This window comes from Dipteris shenzhenensis, chromosome 20 (genome assembly GCF_047967505.1).
Source record: "Dipteris shenzhenensis isolate YYH24624 ecotype China chromosome 20, Dip_SZ_1.0, whole genome shotgun sequence".
In the NCBI taxonomy this organism is placed as follows: domain Eukaryota; kingdom Viridiplantae; phylum Streptophyta; class Polypodiopsida; order Gleicheniales; family Dipteridaceae; genus Dipteris; species Dipteris shenzhenensis.
In genome coordinates, this window is record NC_141615.1 from 27070282 (window position 1) to 27097484 (window position 27203).

Consider the following 27203-nt stretch of genomic DNA (forward strand, 5'->3'; position numbering starts at 1 on the left):
ATTATCTTGTGAAAATGGCTCAGAACAACTCAAATGAGGTGTTCGGGGTTCTCACACGGGAGGATAAGTTGGATGGCACCAACTACTCCTTGTGGAGTTTCATGGTTCGCAATATCTTGGTTGGCAGAAATCTTTGGGATTATGTCAATGGAGGTGAAGAAAGATCAGATACAATGCCTATACCTGTCACTCCTACAGTTGGAGGCAGGGGTAGAGATACAAATACAGCACAGGTGATTGGAGCAGCCGCTCCAGGAGCTCCCACAGCCGAGCAGAAAAGATGGGACTCTAGAGATGCACAAGCTCTTTCAGTGATTTCTCTTTCTGTCAAGAGGTTCATTATTTGCAGCAAGGAACGATGCCAGAGTTTCCTTTCTGAAGCGAGAACTTTCCCATACACATATGGAGGAGGGAGATTCCATGAATTCTCACCTCACAAAGCTTCAGGATCTCAGGGAACAATTGTTGAACATTGATGAAGTCATTCCGGATTCAGAGATGATCACTACCACTCTGAACTCTCTTCCTGAGTCCTATCTCGGTTTCCACACCTCGCTGAATTTGTCATTGAGGGGGGGCAGCAATCCTCTCTCCTTTCACGAGTTGGTAGGACTATTGCAAGAGGAACAAACACGAAGAAATATGGCAACCCGGGATGGCGAGCATGCTATGCTCTCCAAGTTCAAGCCCAAGGGTAAAGGGTAGCATAAGCCACATGCCAATCAGCCCACACATCAACATAAAGCTGATTCTGGACAGCCTTCTTATAAGGCACAGGGTGATACAAACAAGCAGAAAAAGAAGGGCATCTGTCATTATTGCAAGAAGCCGGGTCATTATATTGGAGAGTGCAAGAAGCGCATAGCCAAAGAAAAGAAAAGGGATTCCGATATGGCTGTATCAGATGCATCAGGTCCACATTGCCATGATGGAGGAGATGTTGCAGCCAACTTGGTTGAAGAGCACTATGCCTTTTTGTCTTGCACTTCAGATTTTTCAGTGGGTAGTTCAGATACTACAGCCATTAATGATGATGACCCATATGCTTTTTTGACTTGCAGTTATGATCCTTCAAAGGATGAATGCTCTTTCAGTGTTGATGAGACACTACATACTTGGTATTTTGATAGTGGTGCTTCAAAGCACATCACTTCCAAAAAAAAATATGTTTGTAACTCTGCATTCTTCACCCACCAAGAAGGTGGTAACTTGTGCAAATAATTCTTCTTATTCAGCGTGTGGAGTGGGAGACATTATTCTCACATCCACTGATGGCACAGATTTCAGAATTTTAGATGTACTCTATGTGCCAGGTATAAAGAAGAATTTGCTTTTAGTGTCCTCACTCAATAGAGGAGGATTTTAGGTTGTTTTTGATGATGACAAGTGTGCAGTCAGAGACAAAGAAAATGACTATGTTTTGATGTTGTCTGGCACTTTGTATCAGGGTCTTTTTCAGCTTGATCTATATGAAAAAAGATCCCATCTTGCATTATCAGTTAGCACTCCCATTGTTGCGATGCAAAATGCGGAGTTATGGCATGCCAAGTATGGGCACATGAGCTATGGCAGCTTAATGACACTTCAGAGGCATGGTATGGTTGATGCATTACCTCCTTTGGAGTCGCCTCCTCCTCATGCATGTGAAGGTTGCATTCTTGGCAAAATGCATAGGCTTCCCTTCAAGAAGGATGGTGCAGTGAAAGCTACAAGAAAATTGCAGCTTATTCACAGTGATGTCTGCAGTCCCATGAGGACACCTGCTTTTGGGGGTTATCTCTATTTTGTTACATTCATAGATGACTTTACCAACTACACTTGGGTCTATGGTCTCAAGGCAAAATCAGAAGTGTTTATGCATTTCAAACACTTTGTGGCTATGGTTGAAAATGAGACAGGACTCAAGGTGTAGACACTTCGCATAGATTCAAATTGATAGTCAGAGTGCTATAGCAGTGGCAAAGAATCCTGTGTTTCATGCTTGCACGAAGCACATTGAGGTTCACTTTCACTATGTCAGAGAGAAGTTGCATGCAGGAGAGATCAGTATGATCTATGTGTCAATACATGACAATGTTGCAGACATCTTCACCAAAGCACTTCCACGTGAAAAGTTTGAGGCATTTCGCAGTGCCCTGAACTTATCTCCTTTTGGTGATTGATCATTTCCTTGTACATGACATTGGCACTGTAGGGGGGTGTTAGAATTATTATTATATTCTAGCAGTGACCAATGTAATGTAATAAGTAGGTTAGGGGCACTTTTCTCTTTTTAGAGGTTTTTTATCCTAACCACAATTAGTTCACTAACTACGGTTAGTGAAGGATAAGGTTTTGTCACTTAGACAAAACCTATCCCATCGTCTTCGGTTTGCCTTTGCTCTTCTTCCTGTTACGTGAAGGTTCATAGCTATGGCCGCCGCTGCCTCTACTGCCCTTTCCACCTCCTTCAGCGGCCAGACCTTGCTCGCTCCTAGCAATGAGCTCTCCCGCAAGGTTGGTGCCTCCGAGGCCCGCTTCACCATGATGGCCAAGAAGGCTTCCAGCTCTGGCAGCATCTGGTACGGACCTGACCGCCCGTTGTACTTGGGCCCTCTCTCCGGTGATCCTCCCTCGTACCTCACTGGTGAGTTCCCTGGTGACTATGGCTGGGACACCGCCGGCCTGTCCGCTGACCCAGAGACCTTCGCCAAGAACCGCGAGCTTGAGGTTATCCACTCCCGTTGGGCCATGTTGGGAGCTTTGGGCTGCGTTACTCCTGAGCTGCTTGCAAAGAACGGTGTGAAGTTCGGCGAGGCCGTCTGGTTCAAGGCCGGATCTCAGATCTTTGCCGAGGGTGGTCTGGACTACCTTGGTAACCCAGGCCTCATTCACGCTCAAAGCATTCTTGCCATCTGGGCATGCCAAGTGATTCTGATGGGAGCAGTAGAGGGGTACAGAGTTGCAGGAGGACCCTTGGGAGAGGTAAGTGATCCCATCTATCCTGGTGGGCAGTTCGACCCTCTTGGGTTGGCTGATGATCCAGAGGCATTTGCCGAGCTCAAGGTGAAAGAGTTGAAGAATGGAAGACTTGCAATGTTCTCCATGTTTGGCTTCTTTGTTCAAGCCATTGTCACCGGGAAGGGTCCGATCGAGAACTTGTCTGACCATCTTGCAGATCCTGTTGTCAACAATGCCTGGGCATACGCTACCAACTTCGTCCCCGGAAAGTGAAGCTTTTATTTATTCAGGAGTGCTAAGAAGTTATATCCATTGTGACGTTTCGCTCCAGGGCTAGCAAGTTGTAACATAGTTTGCGTTCCATAAATTCAATTTCTGAAACGGCTATTGTACTGAATTGGGAGAATTATGAAGTTATACACGTAGCCTAGTAGTTTTTGAATTCTAATGAGAGTTCTGATTGCTAAAGCACATGCTTAAGAGGATACGAATCCTGTTGTGCATTGCTTATTTTTGTTCAGACAAAACCTATCCCACTTCTTGTATTACTCACTTCTTCTATTGCAAGCACTACATTCAGCTCTCTAGCTCACACTCTCTTTTCTAACACTCAATGCCTATTTCTGACACTAGTATCTTTGTCCACAAGGCTTACTCTAACTAGGGTAACCTTTAGCCAGAGTTTTGTATCTCAGAAGCGATCCTTATTTTGGATTCAGCTTCTCTTTATCTTTCCGTGCTTATGCAAACTATAGGAAAGTATGCCCTTATCCATGTTTGAAGGCACATTAATGCAGGTCTGCTTATATGCTATATCACACATGCCAATCCAAGGAGTGCATGTAGCAACTCCAAGTTCATTTATGTCCAAAGCACCAAAGAGATGGAGAACAAGAAGTTTCTCTCAATTTTGTTGGAGAACAAGAAGTTTCTCTCAATTTTGTTGGGGTTTGAGTGAATCCACTCTCCAAAACACCAACCCTAATTGAGATTGTCATGGTCGTGACACAACTATGTAACCTTAGTGACCCACAAAGTCTTAAATATTCAACCAAGTAGTTTATCCCTAAGGATTTCTCAAACAGTGGATTATCCAATCACAATATTGTTCCGTTGTCATCACCAAAGCGATGCAACTAACGAAATTAATGGTCAAACAGTCAAGCCCGTGGCTACAATCCCCATGTGCCATACCACACGGAAATCCACCAATCCACATGTTCTGCCCAACTTGACTATGAATATCAAGGGAAAACCCAAATAGCTGGCAAACTAGACTTTAACGAATTATCAAAGGTGTACACACTTCTTAAACTCAACAAAATTATGAAACACTGAGTATCAGACTTTTTAAGCAGAATGATTTTTAAATGAAAACTTAGAAGCTTTTACTTAGAAAATCATCAGGATAATGAATACCGAATTAAGAAAGGATGTAACATAGTGGAAAAACAAATTATAATACGATTATAAGTGGCCAACAAAAAGTTATACTTTATATGTGGACCAAATTGACACAACTTTTCTCTCCACCCAATCAACAAAATGGTGGTCCATTAAATATGTTTTGACCTACTCTAAAATTCACCAAACGTATGGTGTGGGGGGCTTTTACTTTTAGCTGGGCAATTATCAATATTTCTGTTCTAGGCGTCCAATACAGCTCATCCATCACTTGATGGGGTAGACCAACCCTCAGAATATTTATAACAATGAACCATCTGACTTGAGGATGATGAATTTTCTTTAAGTTACGGCTCTCAAGGTTGAAGTTTGGACATAAGTTTATCTCCAAGTTTGATCAGGGAGTGACCAAGCGTAGGGGTAAGATTACTCCTGCAAACTTCAGCTGAACGTGATCAGTAAAGCAGGTACAGGTTCTGACAAAAATAACCCTCCAAAGGGAACTCGTGTTGCCAATTTTAGGTGAATATAGGTGCAGATTCCAATCTGATTTGTGAACTGCAACAGTAGCAAAACTAGGCAAGTTGGAATTGAGAGTTACTGCAGCGAATAAGATAGCTAGGGGCTGCAGCAGATCAGTCCGAAATTAATGATGATCAGCTCCATTTGATCAGGGCAGACAGAAATCAATCAAGGCTAGAGTAAAGGCAAAACTGGTAGGATAGAATAGCAGAAGATGGGCGATCAACTCGGCAGGAGGAAGCCTTGCGATCAGTGCAGCCATCAGCTGCAGGAAGTAGTAGGGAGCTTACATTGCATAGGTGTCTACTTGTTGGCGAAATTATACCCTAGGCAGTCGCATCTGATTTCCCTGCCAATGATTGGCCTTACTGCATATATAGGCAAATGGTATAAAAAACATATACTTTACTGCTGTGCTTTAGGCCAAGAACTTCCAATAGATTTAAGGATTTTAAAAGCTTTTTATTCGAAGAAAGTTCAATCTGTCAATATCCATATTTTCAGAACTGAAGTCATACAGTTCTGACATTTGGATGCTGCTTACTGGGTCCTAGAATTCTCCCTGCATGCTGCATGCACACTGGAATTCCGGCATGCACCCTCATGCTTACCGCATCCAATCAATTAGGACTGTTTCATGCTTGCATGCACCTCATGCACAATGCATCCAGCCACTAGAACCTCTGAATGCCAACATGCACACTGCATGCAACCCCTAGATCTTTTGGATGCAACGTATGAACATGTATGCAGCCCACTAGGACTAGCGCATGCTTGCACGCTTCACATGCATTCTGCATGCAGCCATAAACTCACACCTGCCACCAAATCAGGCACATGCATCATATTTCTTGGCATGCAAGGCCTCTTTAACAGCAGTCCTATCAGCATGCATCCATGCAGGGCCGCGAAGTGAATCCCAACAGCAGTCCTATCTGCATGCATGTCTCTCAATCTGCCTAACCTAGGCTAACCAATCAAATAGGGTAGACAGCACATATCAGTACTATCTCTGTCCTAAAGAATAGGTGAAATCAGTCCTGACAGACCTGCTCTAGCCCTGGCAGACCTGCTTTAGAGCCATTATTTAGGTATAGCAAGGGAGCAGTTGTAGCTTGAATGAAGAGATTTTGGACTACTTTTTGATTAGCCATCTCCTTTACTGCTAGCCTTCGTCATGGCTTGAGTGTGCCCTTCACCTCCGGAGTGCTGACAGAAACTCAGTACGAAGACTTTGTATAAATGGATGCTCAAGTATGTGTGGGTCTGTGGATTTATATGTATGAGAGCATATGTTTATACAATGGTCTACACCCACTATTGGGTGCTGATGAGGTCAGTGGGGATGTCATAGTAGCTAGTCCCTGCTATGCGTGATGGATGGTCTACACCTACTGTTGGGTGCTGATGACGTCAGTGGGGATGTCATAGTAGCTAGTCCCTGCCATGCGTGATGGAGTTTATGGTTTTCAAAATTCAACCTTATGAATGACTATCATGAGATTGAAACTTCACTATGTTGTGTTTTTAGAGGATGAGTTTGGGAATGTTCCTGGATACATCTAGATATATAGCAATGAAGCTGTTCCAAGCTGCGCTAAGCCTCGGATTAGGCCAAACAGCAAATTGCTTGCTCAGGCCTCCAAATTTGCTGATATAAGGTGGGTCGAGATATCAGCATGCAATCTTATTCATGCTTGCCACAAGCAGTGTGAGTCTTACCAAAACTATTGACTGCAAAAGAGCCCTTCATGCTTCAAAGTAGATCCTAGCTACTTCAAAGCTGCGATACAAAATCAGTCTATGCCTTTCCAAAATCTAAAATCAGCTTCACTACAGCACAAAAAGTCTCGTCCATCCCTTTGCTTGTCTACCAAGATCACGTGCTTCCTTCACTTGAAAAAGCACACCAAAGGGAATTTTTGTTTTTCGCAACGCAAGGAGGACTCTTGAGCTTGAAGTTGGCTTTGATACCAAGTGAAACAGTCCCAACCAGCATCACTTCTGACCAATGGGGTAAGAACTCTGAGCAAGAGCCCTCTATACCTTGGGACAGTCTTGTAAACAACCCATAGGGGTTGAGCTAGCAGCTCATCCCCCAGAGGTAGGCTCAGTACATCGAGCCACCCCCGAGCGTGGGGTCTAGGCTATGGCTGGAAGCTAGCCAACCTCAAGGTCAGGACATGCCCCTTCTTGTAGGTGCTGCTCCTTGTGCAGCAGGTGTATGACTAGAGGAGGCTCCAACTCCTTGGGCCCCGAATACTGGGCCATTGGCTCATACTTATAGGCCTAGCACTAGCTATTTTTAGCAATGAGCCCTAAATTGAGCCCTAAACTTAGGCTACATGCATAAAGTAGCTTTACTTTACTACATTCTTTTTCCCTAATTATCTCTACTAATCTTGGAATAGCCATGCCCTTGTTAGACTAGCCCAATCCACGAGATCTAAACCTCACCCACGCTAGTCTTCAACCTTGAGTTAGACTATGTCCTCATGGGTTAGCTCGGTTTTCACCGTAGACAGTGTAGTCTTGGTTAGACCAATTATGGACATAACACTTGTGGATAGCTGATCTTGTATGATTTTCAAAGCGTAATATATAGGTACTTTTTCCAAGCGGAAAAACATCTTCATGCAAGAAAGGTGAGAATGTTTCATATTGCCACGTATAAAATTAATAGCTTAACATGTAAGCTGCAGTAACGTTGACTTGGACTAGTCTTAATTTGCTAAGAAGATTAGCTCTTGTGTAATGGATGGGACTCGTCTATTTTTCCTTTAGTAGGACATAGCAAAATTAGGGATATGTGTTGCTATAGATTTGAGTAAGAAGGTGAAGGGTTTTCTAGGGGATCTCCCTAATGCTTTAATGGAAAAACATCCAGAATGGTAGATTCCTATATAAGTTATGTTATATGGCAGTCAATACGTGACTTGCGAACCTCTTCGAGCTTGCCTATCTCCACTAATGTAAAGGATTCGACAAGATGAATTAAGAGAGATTGGTTTTGGGAATGTTCCTGGATTCATCTAGGTATATGCTTCTGCCATATTAGCGGACATGCAAATTTCACCTTGTGAAGTTTTCGTCCATGTTACGGCCTGCTGGTATTGCGATAATTCTTTCTATCTTAAATGGTGCGTTGCGTGAAATCGTTTAGACTTCACAAGTAGTTGTAGCTTGAATGAAGAGTTTTTGGACTACTTTTTGATTAGCCTTCTCCTTTAGTGCTAGCCTTCGTCATGGCTGAGTCTGCCCTTTATCTGGAGTGCCGACAGAAACTCAGTACGAAGACTTTGTATAAGTAGATGCTCAAGTATGTGTGGGTGTGTGGATGTGTATGTATGAGAGCATATTTTTATACTATGGTCTACACCCACTGTTGGGCATTGATGACGTCAGTGGGGATGTCATAGTAGCTAGTCCTTGCTATGCGTGATGGAGTTTATGGTTTTCAATCTTATGAGTGACTATCGTGAGATTGAAAGTGCACTATGTTGTGTTTTTAGAGGATGAGTTTGGGAATGTTCTTGGATTCATCTAGGTATAAGAGAGATTGGTTTTGGGCTTGGTAGGCTCTTTTATGTTTCTTGAGAGTTTGAGCATTTATTTCTTTGCATGTAGCAAGTATGTATACATTTATTTTTCTTTTTAACTTATGCATGTTAGGCTTCATGCCTCTCTCGCATGTTAGGCTTCATGCCTCCCCCCATTCAAACCCCTGATCCCGATATGATGTTAATGTTTTTAATGTTTTTTTCCCAATTTGCACTCCATGGATAGTTCTTGTTGTTTGATATTTCATGGAAATATTGTGTAGGTATCATTTGCGTGGGAGGTGATGGCCTCATCAATGAGGTATGCTTTTGTGGTGCACATCCCAATCATTGAAGGGTTATAATACTAAGCTAATCTAGATAGTGAAGATTCTTGTTGGTGGCCTTCAACCTATGATGACAGTCTTCTCTTATGTAAAGCTGGGTTCTATGTTTGTTGTTGTTGTTACAATGCTATTGCAAGGTGAAAGAGCTGCTAAACTATTTAAGTCATGCTAGGAGCGTAGAGTATGGGAAGTGAAAGAGGTCACGCACAGATGATTCTAGAGTGCTGATATGGGACTATCTGTACCATGGGCATAATTGCTAATAGCTCTGGCAACTCCTCAGGCAATGAACTATTGCCTCCAAGTCTTGTGCCTCAGAACAATTGCATGTCATGTCTCTTCTCGTATGCTCCAATCACGGGCCAATAGGCAGCCTTTGTGTGCCACAAACAAAGCAACCTTTGTGTGCCACAACCGAAAATGTATAAAATCTTCCTTGAGCAGAGGCTAGTCTAGAGGTGGACCAAGATCTATTATCTATTGATGACCTCAAGTGGTAGTTGCTGCCCTATCTCCCATGAGGGACTTCAAAATGCAGCAACAAGCTATAGTTATCTGCCAATACGGATGGTTTAAGACAAGAAGGGCACCTCCGCTGTCCTCTCTAATGGCCTAATTTAGGATGGTCTCCCCTAGGTCCCATTGCACTTTGTCTTAGCGGTCCACCCTCCCATAATTGTAATCGCCATTGATTTTGTTTTCTGTATGGTTTGGGGTCAATGCCTCCCCTAGTGCTTAACCACTTTGTTCCTTTACCACTCAAGTGCATCCAACACTATATCATCTGTGGGTCTTTGTCCCTTGGCTCATACGCTAGTTGTAGTGATCCTTCTTGGGCTTGTGCTGTGAAATTGTGTAAGGCTAACAAATATCGTAGTCCATGAAGGAAACTCCAAGTGAGACACCAACCTTGGTAGCCCCTCTCAAATGTGCTAGTGCACAAGGAGACATTCAAGCTGCTAGGGGAGCCATCTCCAAGCCCCATGGACCGGGCAGGTCTACTTATTCTGTTGTGCCCAACTAATATGTGTGCGGTATCAAGCATATGATCATCTTGGTCCCAAACTCTAGGTGCTGCATAAAGGCTAATGACTCTTGGAGAGACTCAACTCATTGTGTATTGTGTGATTGGACGTTACATGGGGAGGGTCCATTGGGAGATTGACAAGTACAACGATGCCAAATCACTCTTCTATCGTCTTATGCCTAGAGCAGCCATGCAGGGGGTTCCTTCAAAAGGGACCGAGGATTCCAAATGCCCTATAGCTGGAGGAGGGGGTTCAACATGCCATAGCATAGATTTGGATTGTGGAGGATACCCAACTACATGTTGTATGGGCCTATTGGACAACAAATGCCATACCAAGGAGCGATGCAGACTAAGAGGTTGAGGCATGAGATGCAAGCAAGCTGAGAGCGAGCCTCCATAGAGAGGCTTAAGGAGCGAATCCGGACTCCTAGGGGTTAGCAGACAAATATGAGTAGACTTGATTGACGTTGAAAGAGACATAGGCTAGCAAGGCTGCCCACTTGGCCCTCTCTTGATTCCAGATGACTTTCTTCGACCAGAATTGGCTGCCACAGATGGATGTGCCTCTCGCTCTAGTAAGAGTAAGAGCTCTAGGATTTTGAGTTCCTAGATGACACAACCCTATCCGGGAGAATTCCGCAGTCAGCTTATAGAGGGTCAGACACCTGTTAGAGGTTTTTAGGATCCAAGATGATTTGAAATAAATTAATCGGGTTCTTTGTAGATTCCACAGAGGTTTTTGTGTTTGGGGAGAGGGGGGGATTGAGGGGAAAGGGGAAGGCTCTCGGCTTCAGAAGGACAAACGATGAGATATCTAGGATGCGAGGTGGTGGTTGGATATATCAATCGAGTAGCAGATTGCCCAAGTACTCGAGAGTATGTGCCACAAACTGCTTTGATGGAGTTTTGCCAAGTAGTCATTGTGGTGGTGAACAAGGTTCTTTTGGCCTCGGCTTGGAACATCGTGTCGCCATGCCTAATCATGTCGTATAGGTTCTTCAATGATTGGCATGGTCCCTTGTTTGGATGGTCCAGAGTCTTAAGTTCAATGCCCTTCTTCGTGTGTTACTGAGCTTTTTCCATTCTAGTAATAGAGTGCAACAACTTTGAGTTGTTTTAGAGAAAATAGGAATTAGTGATCAAAAGCTAAGGCTATTTAGATTTTCGGACCCTCACTGCTTAAGAAGATCTCTCTCCTCATCTTGAGTTTGTCACCTCATTACACTTTGAATTTTGGTCTACAGTGCATCTTAATTATGGTGGCCTATTAGTCATTGAATATGAGTGTCCTTTTATGCCTATGTTAGGTCTTAAATCATTAGTGGTGCAATTGCCTTTCGGCATCTTTAGTAATGCAATAGTTTGGTGGTACTTCTAGCTTCTTTGAAGGTATTTAGAGTTGTTGGTGCCTTAGTGGGAAAGAGTAGCTTGGTAGACAATAATCATGCCACAGGAAAAGGGACCTCTCAGCATCATTGACCCACAGATGCAAAGTACAATCCTCTTGGGAAAGCTCATCATTAGCGGCTTACAGGCTCAAACCCTTAGAAACTCTGCTCCAACAAGGGCTTCTAAGGAACACCCCTCGGACAAGGGTTTGGATAGTATAGTAGTTGCACCATTACATCGTCATAGAGGCCCCTTTAACGGGAAAGGGGTCACCATTGATGAGGAGTTTGATGGGGCTGTGGCGGAATTTCTCAACCAATCTAATTGAGACCAGTCCCCTGCTTAGATTATGAGGAGTGTTGTGTGGACACATCCATGGCAAATTTGGATCTTGATCATCGACATTATGCCACCTTCATCATCTCCAAATTCTCAAGGTCTTTCTTGAGAAAAGCAACTCTTGCCGCATTCTTGGCCTGAGACATGGTCTCAAGAATCTCCAATGAACGCTACAAAGTTCTGCATGAACAGATGTGAGAAATGATGGATCTCTCGACTGACATAGAGATCACACCTAGGACCTGAGCGTTATGTGAATCCCACCTCGCCTGATACATGGTCTCAAGAACACTACAAAGTTCTGCGTGAACGGAATGTATGATGACCTCTTGATTGACATAGAGATCATAGGACCTGAGCATCACGTGAATCCCACCTCCTCTAACCTTGTGTGAGACCTGAAGGTCCTTGGGCCAAGCTTTCTCTATGAGAAGTATCGCTCCTAAATATTGATGAAGTCGTTCTTGAGACGGAACTGATTTCTAAGACTTTGTCGCCATTGACCTGACTTTGCACAGTTGCGCGCCCTATGATATGTGTATGTACAGCCAGGCAGTTGGCTGTTTTATCTATCTGTGCAATACTAGACGAATATCGATATTCACTTTGTTTTTTCCAAGACTAGCAAGGTTATGCTCATAGCATTGTCAAGCAGTTACGTTACCTATACAAGGTACATGGTACCTTGTATTGTTTTAACAAGGTACCATGTACCTTGTAAGGTAATGTAAAATATGCTTAACTGCTTGACATTGCATAGTCCCGGTACTAAGCATTGTCAAGCAGTTAATCGTATTTTAGCTTACCTACAAGGTACATGGTACCTTATATTGTTTTAACCAGGGGGGGACAGCTTGCAGTTATATGCTTTCAGTGATTCAGAATTGGCAGGTTACCATGATACCTGATAGTCCACCAGTTTTTTTTTAAAGGCAAGTCATGTATATCTTGGTTAAGTAAGAGACAACCCAGTGTTGCCCCTTATACCTGTGAGGCTGAGTATAGGGCAGCCTTCACTGCAATTGTAGATTGTGTATTGTTGAGGAGGTTATTTGGAGATCTTCGTGAGTGTCAATAGACACCCAGTACTGTTCTCATTGATAGTCAGAGTGCTGTGGCTGTGGTAAGGAATCCAGTTTTTCATACCCATACCAATCACATTGAGCTTCACTATTATTATGTCAAAGAAAGGCTTCATGCAGGGGAGATCATAGTGATTTGCTGCACATGACAATGTTGCTGATTTCTTCATCAAAGCAATACCTAGAGAAAAGTTTGAAGCGTTCTGCAAAGCTTTAGGCTTATTTCCTTTACGTGATTGATTGATTTCTTTGTATACGTACACAATTCCACTATAGGGGGATTTGTTAGATTATGAGTAGTGTTGTCTGAACACACCCTTGGGCTACTTTAGGGAGGTCCCTCCCTAGGATTAGTATTAGGGTTGGTTTCTTTCATAGAGGATATATGCATCGCCAAACCCAAAATCCCTATATAAAGAGGAGTTCAAGCGGCGCAGTGGTATTGATTGAAGAAATACCAGATGCTCCCTTGTTGCTTTAATGGAGAATATGAATAGTTCTCACATACTACGAGATCCGAGGGCGCTTCTACTGCCTCTTTAGAGATAGTTCTGGGGTTTTGTCTCGATTTCTCTCCTATCCAGACCATAGATGCTTGGCCGCTTTCATCCATGAGGCACTAGGCACCGCGAGCTTCTACTTCAATCACATAGACAGTAGCGGAACTCCTCCTTGGTAGACCCTTCTTAGAGCTCGATCACGGAGTTCTTTCAGCCAGAGTGTATGGACTCCCATACTACGAGGCCCCGACATGATGGGGATCTAGAGCCAGTGACACGACAACTTAGACAAAGGGTTGACACACATATTACACTTGGGGATATCTCCTCTTTGCTCAGAGTTGGGGCTCAACCGACAGCGGTCACTGTAGCCCTTGTTAGGTGCAGAGCTATGACCAGGAGACGACATAGGACCACGCCCGCTAGCAGCTGACAACACTCTATCACCGACTACATGCTTCCGCTGTCTCATCCACTTGGATGACGTAATGATGATGATGATGATACTGATGTGTAGTCGATCACTCTGACATGACTATGTCGTACTTAGCACTAGCTTTTTGCATTTTGCATTGGTGTGGATGCTCTTTTAGTAGCTCCACCCTCCCAGTTTGTTTGTATTAGGATTCTGACATTCTCATAGACCCATATATCTCTCAAAGACTTTAATAAACTTTCTTTTTTTCTTTCTTTCTCTCTCTCTCTCTCTCTCTCTCTCTCAGCCTTGTCCTCTTGGAACTCCCGGCTGTTGAGTCCCCTCCAACCAATTCAATTTATCTGAAAATGCTCTCCTCATCAATGGAAAGGAGAGTGAATTCTTTTGAACCGAGATTCATTATCTTGGACCCATTATTTCATGGATGTGGCCAAGATACAAACAATTGTAGAATGGCCCGACCTAAGGAATGCTCTCACAGTATTAGCATCATGTTAGCAGCAGAATAATGCGGTTTGTTCATCTTACTCATACCATCGCATGGTAGCTTTGTTATGGTTGCCATGACTAGAGGCGTGAGTTTTTTGTTAGGGTCTCTGGGTGTCACATCAATTGTAGTCATGGAATCCTAAGGATTGGTGACGGTAAGGTGGGGAACCATGAAGACTCGTCAGTGCTTGCACTTCTAGGGCTTAGAGGGCTTGGGTCGAGGATCATTCCTAGGCCTAGGCATTAAGAAAGAGGTGCTAGAGGGCTTTATGTAAAGGTCCCTTGTGGGACACATGGCATCAAGTGAAGATCCATCTGTTGTGCGCCCCCCTCCCTGCCCCCACCAAGGCCCCCCCCCCCCCCCCCCCCCAACATTTCCATCCCTCGCGCTCCATTGTCGACCTCCCCGGCCCCCTTCTGAGGCCATGGGCGGGGCTATATGCCACGCGCAGAGCCGTAAGGGTCCGTGACCCCACCGGTGTCCCCTCGTCTCGGGTGTGTGGGTTCTCGCCCCTCCGCTTGGCTTGTGGGCTTGAGCAGTAGGGTGCGGCTGCTCCAAAGAAGCCGCTTGGCACTTGGGGCTTCCCCCGGGTGTGGTGAGGTAGGCAGCAGCCATTGCTGCCCCTGGCCCTCCCTTTCGAGGATACAAGGTGGAGCAGCCAGCCTGCAGGCTGGTTCTTCTTCCAGCAAGCAGCCCCCTCCTCCATGTCTACCTTGAGGAGTGGAGGCTCTTCCCTTCAAACTTGGAGCTTCCCTCTCCGTTCAAGGTTTTTGTGCTTCAGGTTCATGACCCCTTGCGGAGCTTTCACCCCTTTTTTTCAGGACTGTTTTCTGGTGGTTCACTCGATCATTGAAGAGCAGCCCACAGCCCGCCTCTTCCTTGGGATCTACTGACATGCACTGACAGTGGTTGGGAGATTGGTGGATTTCCTTCTGATTCAGGAGCATATGTTTTAGCAGCAGATATTAGCCGACATCACCATCTTTTGCCAGGGGGAGGCCTAGAGGTGTGGTGTTCGGTAGTAGGCAGGAGTGGGGGAGTGTGCATCTCAGTCTCTTAGACATTCTCTGCAGACGTATTCACCCAGGGAGAGCTGATCACAAGCAAGGAAGTTTGGATGCAGATTAGGGACGGGGACTCCAGGATGGGCATCTTGAATGTTTATACCCGGGGTGCAGGCAGTAGCACCCCGCCTTTTGGAGACAGCTGGCGAAGAGGCTCCTAGATTTTAACAATCTAGAGCATGGGGAGGACAAATAGGGGGTGTGCGTCCTTCACAGAGATGCCGGCGGCGGACAGGAGCACTTGGAAGCAATTCATCTTAACAGTCACGTGGCAGGGACCCTCGGAAAGAGACAGATTTTTCCAGGCTTATAGATAGCCTCAGCTTTTCCTTTGGGTAGTGTAGGCACAAAGTACTCCTACAGAAGCTAGATCGCCTCTATGTGGGAGATTGGGCTCTGCATAGAGGTGGAGCCATTGGTATTTTGGCAGGTACCGCGATGTCAGACCACTCCTTGGTGATTTTGTAGCTTCAACACAGCCCCGACATGGGCTTCTCTAGAAGGGGATCTGCATCCTTGACTCCTTGTTACAAGAGCAAGAGTCGGTGATAGAGATTTGGAGGCAGCCGAAAGAGAGCCCAGAGGGAGGATGGGTTGAGTGGGCAACAGAGGCAATTCAAAGGACCAGCAAGGAGCTGCAATAGGTGATAGTTTGGAAGGTAGCATCTAGCAGCAAGGGGGTAAGCTCCGAACTCGGCCTGAATGATATGGTGCGGCATTGTTGGCTTGCTCCAAATCATCTGCGAGAGTAAGAGAATCTGTAATTGTCTACTCGAGCCCACTCCGTGTCTGAGGCCCCCAACAAGGGCTGCCATACATGCCCGTTGGTCAAACCAAGGAGTCAAATATGAGAGCCTTGGTCCGAGGATTCTGAAAATGTGAATGGAAGCATTGTCTCTCCAACTGGGCAAGCGAGGCATAGCCTCTACTCAAACGGGCTTGCATTGCTGGTCTCATCGTGAAGATCGGGCCAAAGAAAACGACACCTAAGTAGGTATACGAGGGGACAGTCTCAACCGGCTCCCCATCGACAGTGAACTGCCCCTGTACATGGTTGCTCGAGATGTGTTGAAGATCATAACCTTGGTTTTGCCAAGGTTGACCTTTAAATCATGTGACTCGCAAAAAGGATGCGATGCGCCCAAGTATCTCTAGAGCCCCTCGCGAGAGGACATCAGTACCACGCCATCTGCGTATAGTAGGATCTGAACCAAAGGTACCTGCGAGAGAGCAACCAGGCCCCCCTAATGTCCTCATAAAGGTCTCGAGCTCGTCTATGTAGAGGCCAAACAAGGTAGGTGACAACGGGCAACCTTGTTTGACTGCAATGGTGCTAAGAATCTCCTCTGCCCATCCGGGACCTGTCCGAACTTGACCTGAGACTCTCTCATAGAGTGCCATAACAGCCCATTAGATCTCCTGGTCATACCCCAGGTCTTGCAGGCGCCTAATGAGGCGAGCCCGTGGGACCATATCAAAGGCTTTGCGGAAGTCAACAAAGTGGCAGTATGCCTTCTGCTTTCATGATTTGGCCTCCTCTATGATGCTCTGGGATGTAAGCACGTGATCCATGGTCTGATGGTCCTGTCAAAATCCAGCCGGCCCCTCTGGTTTGAGTCCCCGCATCTCTGCAAACCGGCTAACCTTTGTGTCAAGTACTGATGCATAAATCTTGGACATGACATGTCCAATCATAATGGTCATGTAGTTTCCTGGGCTCATGGGATCCCTTGCCTTGTGAATAGGAGTGATAGTGTTAAGGGTCCAGGCTCTCGGGAAGCCAATGCAAACTGCGTCATTGAAAAACTTGGCTAGGATTGGGGCTAGGATATGAATCCCATATGCAACAAATTTAGTGCAGAGTCCTTCGTGATCTTTCACTCGACCATTGTGGAGTTTCAATGCCGCGTCCTTGATGCCACCTCTAGTGAACACGGTGCAAATGGTGAGGCGGGGTGAGTGCGAGAGATCCGGGGTGGGCTGGTGTGGGACATCATAAAGGCTGCGTGCATAAAAGGTACCTGCGAGAGAGCAACCAGGCCCCCCTAATGTCCTCATAAAGGTCTCGAGCTCGTCTATGTAGAGGCCAAACAAGGTAGGTGACAACGGGCAACCTTGTTTGACTGCAATGGTGCTAAGAATCTCCTCTGCCCATCCGGGACCTGTCCGAACTTGACCTGAGACTCTCTCATAGAGTGCCATAACAGCCCATTAGATCTCCTGGTCATACCCCAGGTCTTGCAGGCGCCTAATGAGGCGAGCCCGTGGGACCATATCAAAGGCTTTGCGGAAGTCAACAAAGTAGCAGTATACCTTCTGCTTTCATGATTTGGCCTCCTCTATGATGCTCTGGGATGTAAGCACGTGATCCATGGTCTGATGGTCCTGTCAAAATCCAGCCGGCCCCTCTGGTTTGAGTCCCCGCATCTCTGCAAACCGGCTAACCTTTGTGTCAAGTACTGATGCATAAATCTTGGACATGACATGTCCAATCATAATGGTCATGTAGTTTCCTGGGCTCATGGGATCCCTTGCCTTGTGAATAGGAGTGATAGTGTTAAGGGTCCAGGCTCTCGGGAAGCCAATGCAAACTGCGTCATTGAAAAACTTGGCTAGGATTGGGGCTAGGATATGAATCCCATATGCAACAAATTTAGTGCAGAGTCCTTCGTGATCTTTCACTCGACCATTGTGGAGTTTCAATGCCGCGTCCTTGATGCCACCTCTAGTGAACACGGTGCAAATGGTGAGGCGGGGTGAGTGCGAGAGATCCGGGGTGGGCTGGTGTGGGACATCATAAAGGCTGCGTGCATATGCGTGCCAAATTCGAGAATCTATGAGAGGTGAGGGTGATTTTCACTCAAGGAACTTGCACAAAAAATACTTGGAGTTGTTACTGAATAGTGTATTTAGTAACTCTTCTTCATTTCGGTGAATAAATGCCTGCTTCTTTCGACGTACTAGTCGACGGTACTCGCGTATCGTGGCTGGACCATTCAAAAGATTATAGTTGGCTTCGAATCGGAGCTGTTGGCAAAGGGCCTTACACTCCTCATCGTACCAGCTATTGCAAGGCACAGATCCAAGGGACAGAGGTCTAATGCAACGGGTAGTGTAGGGAAAGCGTGTTAAGGCATCCTCGTGGAGTGAGCGGCTAATCAAAGTAGCGCGGTCCTCTAAGAGGGGTATATGATCGATGTATGTGAGTAGTGTGTAAAGTCTGCAGAGTAAGCTGTAGCTAGGTCGTGATCAAAATGTATATCATGGTAAGTAGTGTGAGTGATTGGAGTGTAGACGGCATTGTCAGATGGAGGTAAGTGTGGTCCGCCCTAGGAGGGAGTGGTGAGATAGAGAAGTCACGTGTGATGCGAAGGCAAGGGATCCCATGATATAGTCGACTACGCTAGACCCCCCCCCCCCCCCCCCCCCCCCCGTGTGGAAAACAAGTGAAGCCACCTGAGGAGGGCCATAGCTGAAGACCATTATAAATGACAAGATCATGCACCCTACCCATATCTAGAAGTGCGTGTCTGTACTATGTGATTGCTGGACCCTGTCTGTCAGCTGTTTCTGTGTCATACCTGCCTCATCCAAGTCAATAACCCCTTTTGCATAGTTAAAAGACAAAGGAGTTAGGGAAGAGAAAAAATAGAACATTATAGAGTGAAAGGAAGTGGTTGAGTGAGTAGGTAGAATACCTACGAGAATGTATGAAAAAGTATGTAAGAGTTTAATTGACAAGGAATGGCAATAATGTTTTAGCAAAAAATACTTGCAAACAAAAGTAAAGCCGGTGAAGTCCTGACAAGCATCTCTTTTATTTAAGAGGAGAATTTGCATACCTGCCACCATCCAACAAGAAAACATGATAAGAACCAAGTTAACTTAAGTTGGGAAGACAGGTGTCATAAACACTCCTCCCTTGTTATCGGGGTCACAATAAATTAAAAACTTAGCATAAACTTAACCGGCACTATGTAAAAAAGTATTCTAAGTGTAAAAGATAGGTATATTCAAGTGTGGATTTGGTAGAGTGAATAAAGTAAAAAGTTAGGCTGCGTATTTAGGTGTATAGAAATTTTTTGGTTATAAACCAAAGGGTGTATGAAAAAAAAATTAACTTGGGGGAACTAATAAAGGAAAGTAAAATTGACGACATATAAAGAGAAGAGCGAGGGATGGAATTCGGAAGACGTATGTACTTTTGAAAAGATAATTCTTTCGGCTTGGAATAGATAAGGACATTTAAGATTATAAGTGCCGAAAATGCGAGGTCATCAAAGGTGAATGCTTTAAAGTAGGCAGTTTGCTACATCCTTTGGAGATACAGAGCAAACGGGAATGTATCTCCAAGCTAGGATGCATGACTCTGTGTGGATTATCATGGATTGGTTGACAAGATGGATCTATTTATTCCAACCGATAAAGAGGTTAAAACTCTCAAATTAGCAAAGCTATTTGTGTAGCATCTTTATAGGTTGTATGGGCTACCCTTCTGGTATTGTTAGTTACCGGTGTAGCACATTTAACAATCACTTTTGGAGGGCTGTTTTAATGAGGTTGGAAACTATTTTGAATATGAGCACTTCAGATCATCCTCAGAGCGATGCAAACTAATTGGGAACATTATTTGCCCATATTAGAATTCGCATATAGTAATGCATCCATTCATGATGATGTATGGATTTCGAGCTGGAGTCCCAATTGCAATAGGCCTCGAAAGAGAAGATTTAAGCAACCAAAGACTCTCTCGAAGATGTGAATCAAATGCTTAAATTAGCAAAAGATAGCATTAAAAGGTTCAAGATAGAGCAAGAAGTTGTGCAAACCCACACCGTAGAAAGTTACAGTTTGAAGGAAAAGAGAAAGTCAATCTTAGGGTGCCAGAATCTTCAGAAACCCTAAAGACGGGTAAATGTCCAAAGTTATCTCCTAGGTATTGTGGACCATTCCTAATACTTAAGAGAATCAAAGAACTTGTTTACAATTAGCCTTACTTAGAAAGATGTAGAGTACATTCATTTTGTCATGTGAGTAGGCTTAAAATGAAGTTAGAAGATGGTGATGATTACAAATTCCATTTGAACTCGTTGAACTTGCATCTTTACCACATGAACCAGGAGATTTTTTAGATAGACAAGAAAAAAGAGCAAGACATACATCAAGAATGCATGTTTAGGTGGAAGGATAGGCTTGAGGAGAGTTCAGCATGTGAAAGGGAAGCAGTCTCTAGAGGAGGTTTCCCAATTTAATTTTCAAGGACATAAACCATTGTAAGGGGAAGGGAATATTACGTCAAATGTAGTCATGGAATTCTAAGGATCGGTTATGATAAGGTGGGAAACCATGAAGGCTCACCAGTGCTTGCATAGTAGGGCTTAGGGGACTTGGGTCTAGTATCATTCCTAGGCCTAGTAAGAGGTGCTTAAGGAGCCCATGAGAGGGCTTCATGGAAAGGTCCCTTGTGGAACACATTGCACCATGAAAGATGCCACTTGTCAAGCGCTGCGTTTAGGGGTGATTCTAGAGCTAGCATGTGAGGGGTTCTCATAGGAAAACACTCGACTAGATGGAGAACAAGGGAGAGCTAGGTTTCAATAGAGTCTATGGCTGGCTGGATAGGTTTCAATAGATTCTATGTCTGGGTGGAAAATGAAGAGTGGACCTTCATCTTTGTATAAGGGAGTGTTCCACTGGGTAAAGCATGTCTTCGAGTGATGAATCCCCAAACTCATGTCTTTAACGTTGTGTTTTGGCTTATAAAATTTTGGCTAGTCTATAGACCCTAAGGCCCATCCATCTCTGGCTGCAAGCCATCCACATTATTAGCTTCAAGCACCCCGTTTTATGCCCAAAGACTGTTTTTAGTGTTGCTTGATAATTCTTCAAGAATTCCCATTGGCTTTGATCATGACACTGACGTATATAATGATTGAGGATCGCTTTAGAGATGAATGGTTTCGTTGAGCCTCTGTTTATTCCTCAATTATAACACATCGTGCATGAAATCTCTCCAAGACATATGGCACATTCATGAACGTGAAATGCTGTAAGCTGTATGTTTGTCTTCTCTTCGCTTGGGTTGGAGGCAGAAAGAATCTTATGTTTGCAAAAAATAAACGTTATTTATCACTACTTACAAACTTGTTTGCTAGAGTCCTTTTAGGGGATCTGTGTGAACTTATAGAACCCTCTCTGAAGCTCTAGAATTTATGACATTGGCATATAAATAGTTGAGGATAGCTTTAGAGAAGAATGCTATGAACATTTCTTGTTGAACCTCATCTAGTCCTCAATTATCGTACTGTTGTGCATCAAAGCTCTCTAATACATATGGCACATTCATTATTTTTGTTCAAAGGTGCCAACTCGTGATTGTTTTTGTGAAGACTCTTGTTCGGTTGTTCTCTGAGTGCAAGAACTCATACCCACCTAGAAATACACTGAAGGCAAAATTATTCACTTTCCTGCTTTGACAGCTGAATTTGATAAACTTCATACGTTTTATACATTGCTCAGGGCTTGATTGAGAAAAATGCAATGTGTGCAGGTGCTTAATGGACTCCTGAGCAGAGAGGACGATAAACAGTCAAGGACCATTCCTATTGGCATTATTCCTGCTGGCTCAGACAATTCCCTCATTTGGACTGTGATGGGGATTCGCGACCCAATTTCTGCTGCATTGGCCATAGTCAGGGTGGCTTTCTTCTTTCCTTATCTGCCCCATTCATTTGTTTTTTTGTGTTGTAAAGGGAGACATTTTTAGGTCTGTTTTCAAGATGCTTTGACATCTTTTGTTTGCTAATGTCCTTTCAAGGCTCTGCAAGGGTTGGGTTATACATGGCTGCCTGAAATGGTCAAGTTGAGCAATTTGGTACGCTTGCATAATACTATCTATTACAAGGGATATTTGCTTTTTTGGAGGGGGGCCAGGCCCCAGGGGCATCCTTTTTTAATAAAACAAGTAGCTTACTTGTAGTGAAGCTTCTTTGCTTAGGTCCTCAAGTGGAGGCCTCCTCCATTCTAATGTTATGTACTTTAATATAGGGCTCATACTGCCTTATCACTCAAGTATGTTGCTTTCAAAGTAGGGTTTTGCATACATCTTCATAGCTTCAGCGCATAATCTTCTTGTCTACTGCATATTATGTGCTGTTTGATGTCAAGTTGCAACTGTATACTTGTTGGGTTGTATGTTTAGACCACTAAATTGCGATTGTTGAAAAACAGTTTGAAAGGCGTTTGCATGGAAAAAGTTTTGCACCCAAGATTGCATTCATGGTTAATTAATGTCAATCTGTCTAAATTTAGCAAAGGACATAGAATAGAACACAAAGATAAGAGTATGGATAGCAGAAGTAAGCCATTGTGTTACAAGGTTCTGTCAATGGACTAACTGTACAGTGCATATTGTGTCATTTGATGTGGAGTTTAGGTAGCAGACAATGACCTCTCATGGATTCTCCCTTTCAGTGAGAAGCACATCGAAGATGCATAAAAGTTCAAACTAGATTTATGGCAGAGTTTCAGAATTTTGTTATCTATTCTGTCTTTCTAGAAGATGATGGAAATTTTAAATCTTTGCAACATTATTACCCAAGCCATGCAGTCAATCTTTGCAGAGTCCTGTTCTATCTATGTGCAGACTAAGGTACCCCTACCCAACCTTGGGTCAATTGTTGTTGTTGGGGTAAAGGCACTGGCCACCCTTGTAACAGTATTAATCTAGTACTACTAAGTACACTAAGTACACATTGTACTTAGGTACTTAGTGGCCCTAGTCTTATCCACAGATATATATACTAGTGTGTGTACTTGGGGAGGTACCACTCATTCCTTTATCCCCACCCACTGGTGTGTGACTACTGTGAGTGTGTCTCCTTCACTCCCTACTCCAAATCCCTCTCCCTCACACTCTATCAACTGGTATCAGAGCCAACGGGCTCTCTCCCTCCGCTTCCACTCCCATCTCTCCCTAGCCTACCCCTACCGTACGGACAGGTCCGTACGTCGTCCGTACAGCCGTACGGACGGATCGCGATAGCGAGGCTGCAAGGGCGCAGGCTGCAAGGGCGAGGGCGCGGGCGGCGTAGCTGCGGCGCGGCTGCAAGGCAAGGGCGCGGGCGTGCAAGCTGCAAGGAGTAGCAAAGGGCGAGGTCGCGGCAAGGGGCGCAAGCTGCAAACCAAGGGCTGCAACGCGCAGCAGCTAGCGACGTAGGCCAGGGCGAGGACAGCAGCCGAGCAAGTCGGCTGCAGCCTCGCAGCCAACAGTAGTTGGCCAAGCGGCTGACCACAGTCGGCCAGAGCCCACAGACAGCCGCCAAGGGCCGACCTTCCGTCGGCCATCACCAACAACGTGCTATGCGCAAGCTCGAGCATTCAGCCACGAAAACATTTCGAAACTACTGTTTTGCACGAAAATCGAGTGCATAGTACAGCAGCAAGTACTCCACTTGGGGCATGGCTTTCACTCGCACTGAGGCTTAGCTGTCGAGACAGGTCTATCACTTAGCCAGTGATTGTATGTCAGTGGTGGCACTGAGTGTATGCATTGGACAGATCTGTACTTGATACTTGCAGTGTATGCCTTGTTGGATGCAACTCAATGGATTTGCAGTCAGACGCCTTGTGAGCAGTAGCAGTTGATGCCATTTGTGTTAATGCACGGAATGTGCTGTCAATTCAAGGGGCTTTTGATGCTATTATGCTTGGGACAAATGCTTTAGCTTGTTGCTGAAAGTACAATCACTTTTGGTACAGATTTGGTCGATTTTGACCAAGTTTGACTTTAGTCAAATTTGGGGCTTTTGTAGCCTGACCGGCAATTTGTCAAGTAGGAGCACTCTACATGCATCAGGCTATCTTGTGGAGCACTATTATGCTTTGAAAGTGCAAATTTGACTTACAGGGTTTTGTCAAAGGTCAATCTCTCACTGAAACAGTACCAAGTTCATTTTCTGATCGTACTTCCGCTGCGGGAGAATTTTCTTGGAGTAACTGGTGCTTAATTGAACACCTACAGGGATTCTACTTTCTTTACCATGAGTTCCAGCAGCGACGTGTCGTCCTTGTTCCAGATAAAGAAGCTCGAAGGAGCTAAAAACTACGACATATGGAGGACACAGTACTACAATGTGTTGATGCAGAAGGACCAGTACAAACCTATAAAGGAGAAGGGTGTTAAGCCCTCCAACATTACTGATGAGCAGTGGGAGAAGATGGACGGCTTGGCCAGGTCGACCATTATGCTTACAGTTGTTGATTCACTGGTTGTAGGCATCAGGGATGAACCTACTGCGTGGAAAATGTGGCAACGTCTTGAGGATACTTATGCCAAGAAAAGTGCCACGGGAAAAGCTTACTGGCTGAAAAAGCTTGTTGGTCTTCAAATGAAGGAGGGGACAGCTATGTCCACTCATATTATTGAGTTTAACAGCATATTCAGCCAGGTGATCAACCAGGGGTTGAAGCTCGATGATGAGCTGAAAGCTACACTCATCTTATGTTCTCTACCTGAGTCATGGGACACATTCAGGACTTCTACCAGCAACTCAAATGTCATTCTGTTATTTGCAGATGTGGAGAGTGCTCTTCTACAGGAAGAGATGAACAGAAAGAACAATGCTATTGGGAAGTCAAATGCTTTGAATGCACGCAGCAGGTCCAAAACACGTGGAAAAGACAAAGAAAGAGAGAGGAGCAAGTCCCGCTCTAAAAGTGATCTTGTCTGCAATTATTGTGGCAAGAAGGGACATATTGAGAAAAAGTGTTTTCAAAAGAAGAATGACCAGAGAGCCAAAGAAGGCAAGGCTCAAGGCAAGTCTAAGGGCAAAGAAAAAGAGGAGCTGAATGTTACTTATGTTAGTGACAGTGACAGTGGACGTGAGATATGTTTCACCTCTTCACTGAAGGCTCATACACTTCATGCTGGTGATGGATCAGATATGTTTTCCTGGATTATAGATTCAGGTGCTTCCTTTCATGTGACATCCTACAGAGATCTGTTTGTCAGATATGCAGGAGGGCAGAAGGGAGTTGTCTTTCTTGGTGATAACCATGCATGTTCTATCATTGGTATAGGTGATGTCAGGCTTGTTCTTGAAAATGGCCAGCAGTTAATGCTTAAAGGGGTCAGGCATGTTCCTGAGGTGAAGAAGAACTTGATTTCCACAGGGTTGTTGGATGATGATGGTTATCATACCACCTTTGGTAATCAGAAATGGAAAATCAGCAAAGGGGCAATGGCTATTGCCAGGGGTCCTAAGGTTGATACTTTGTATTCACTTCATGGTGGACATTGTCCACATTCTGTTGTAAATGCCGCCGAGCTGCCAAAGATTTCATTGTGGCATAGCCGGCTTGGCCATATGAGTATTAAGGGAATGGAGCAATTGGCTCATTTTGGTTACTTGCCGAGTCTAAAATTTTCAGATTTAAAGAAATGTGAATTTTGTCTCTACGGTCGTCAAGTACAAATACCTCACAAGAGAAGGTCAGATCAGAAATTACAGCTCTTGGAGCTAGTACATACAGATGTGTGTGAGATGCCTACACTCTCTTTAGGAGGTTCAAAGTACATACTGTCATTCATAGATGACGCCACCCGCAAAGTGTGGGTTTACACTCTCAGAAAGAAGAGTGATACGTTCAAGGCTTTCACTAAGTTTGTTGCACTGGTTGAAAATGAGACAGGCAAAAAACTGAAAGCCTTACGATCTGACAATGGTGGAGAGTACTTGTCCAAAGAATTTCAAGAATTCTGTGAGGCAAAGGGTATCCAAAGGGTGTTGTCTGCACCATATGATCCTCCACAGAATGGTACAGCTGAAAAAATGTTCAGGACCATTCAAGAGAAAGTCAGATCCATGTTGTCACATGCTGCACTGCCCCACACATTTTGGGCTGAAGCTGTAAAGACAGCTGTGCACCTTATTAATAGGTCACCAAACAAGAGACTATGTGGTGGTGTACCTGAACAGGCATGGACGGGCAAGCCTCCGTCTTACAAACACCTACGGGTCTTTGGTTGTGTCGCGTATGTGCATGTACGCAGGGAGGACAGAACTAAATTGGATCCAAAGTCTCTTAAATGCATATTCCTAGGTTACGGTGACAAAGGTGAGATGGGCTACAGGATTTGGGATCCCAAGAACAGAAAACTTATACGCAGCAATGATGTCGTGTTTGATGAAACCATCATGTTCAAGGAACCTGTTGTACAGCAGGGACCTTTAAAAGTAACTATTGATGATAACAGGCATCATGGGCAACACGAACAGGCTGTAAATCAGCCACAACAGCAGCATAACCAGCCATTAAATGATGCTGCAGCAGGTCCTAATGGACAGCCAGGTATGGCAGAAGACATCCCAATGGATGAAGCACAGTTAGGTGATCTTCCTGACATGCAAATGCAGCAAGGAGACATGGGACAGCCACCTTATCAGGGTGATGAACAGGCTGGACAGCCACCTCAAGACGATGGTCATTGGGTTAGAAGGTCATCTAGACCGACGCGGCAGCCAGAAAGATTTGTTCCAGGCATTGATTATTTGATGCTCACTGATTGTGGAGAGCCTTCATGCTACAGAGAGGCTAGGCAGAGGGCAGACAAGGTTCAATGGGATCTTGCTATGAAGGCTGAAATGGACAGCCTTCACAAGAATGGCACTTGGGAATTGGTATCCTTGCCTACTGGTAAGAAGGTACTGCCATGCAAATGGGTTTATCGACTTAAGGTCACACTTGGTGAAAAGCCAAGGCATAAAGCCAGACTGGTTGCCAAGGGGTTCAAGCAGGAATATGGTGTTGACTTTGACGAGATATTCTCTCCTGTTGTTAAGATGACAACACTCAGAACTGTATTAGCATTGGTTGCACATGCAGATATGGACTTGGTCCAAATGGATGTCAAGACAGCATTTCTTCATGGTGATTTACATGAGGAAATTTTTATGCAGCAGCCAGAGGGTTTTACAGTGAAGGGCAAAGAGAAGCTTGTATGCAGACTGAAGAAAAGTCTTTATGGTCTAAAGCAGGCACCCAGGGAATGGTATCATAAGTTTGATACATTCATGCGAACCCAGGGTTACAGGAGAAGTGACATTGATCACTGCTTATA

General features: G+C 44.6%; 1 protein-coding gene and 1 pseudogene across 1 annotated transcript in view; both read left to right on the plus strand.

Moving 5' to 3' along the window:
• Positions 1–27203, plus strand: part of LCBK1 (long-chain base (LCB) kinase 1) — a 129257-nt gene that overhangs the window by 76895 nt on the left and 25159 nt on the right. The window contains exons 5-6 of the mRNA XM_087391379.1: positions 8690–8727; positions 21633–21779. Coding sequence (XP_087247505.1) covers positions 8690–8727; positions 21633–21779 — 185 coding nt within the window. The remainder of the gene's footprint in view (positions 1–8689; positions 8728–21632; positions 21780–27203) is intronic.
• On the plus strand, positions 2364–3337 carry LOC147889478 (chlorophyll a-b binding protein type 1 member F3, chloroplastic pseudogene; annotated as a pseudogene).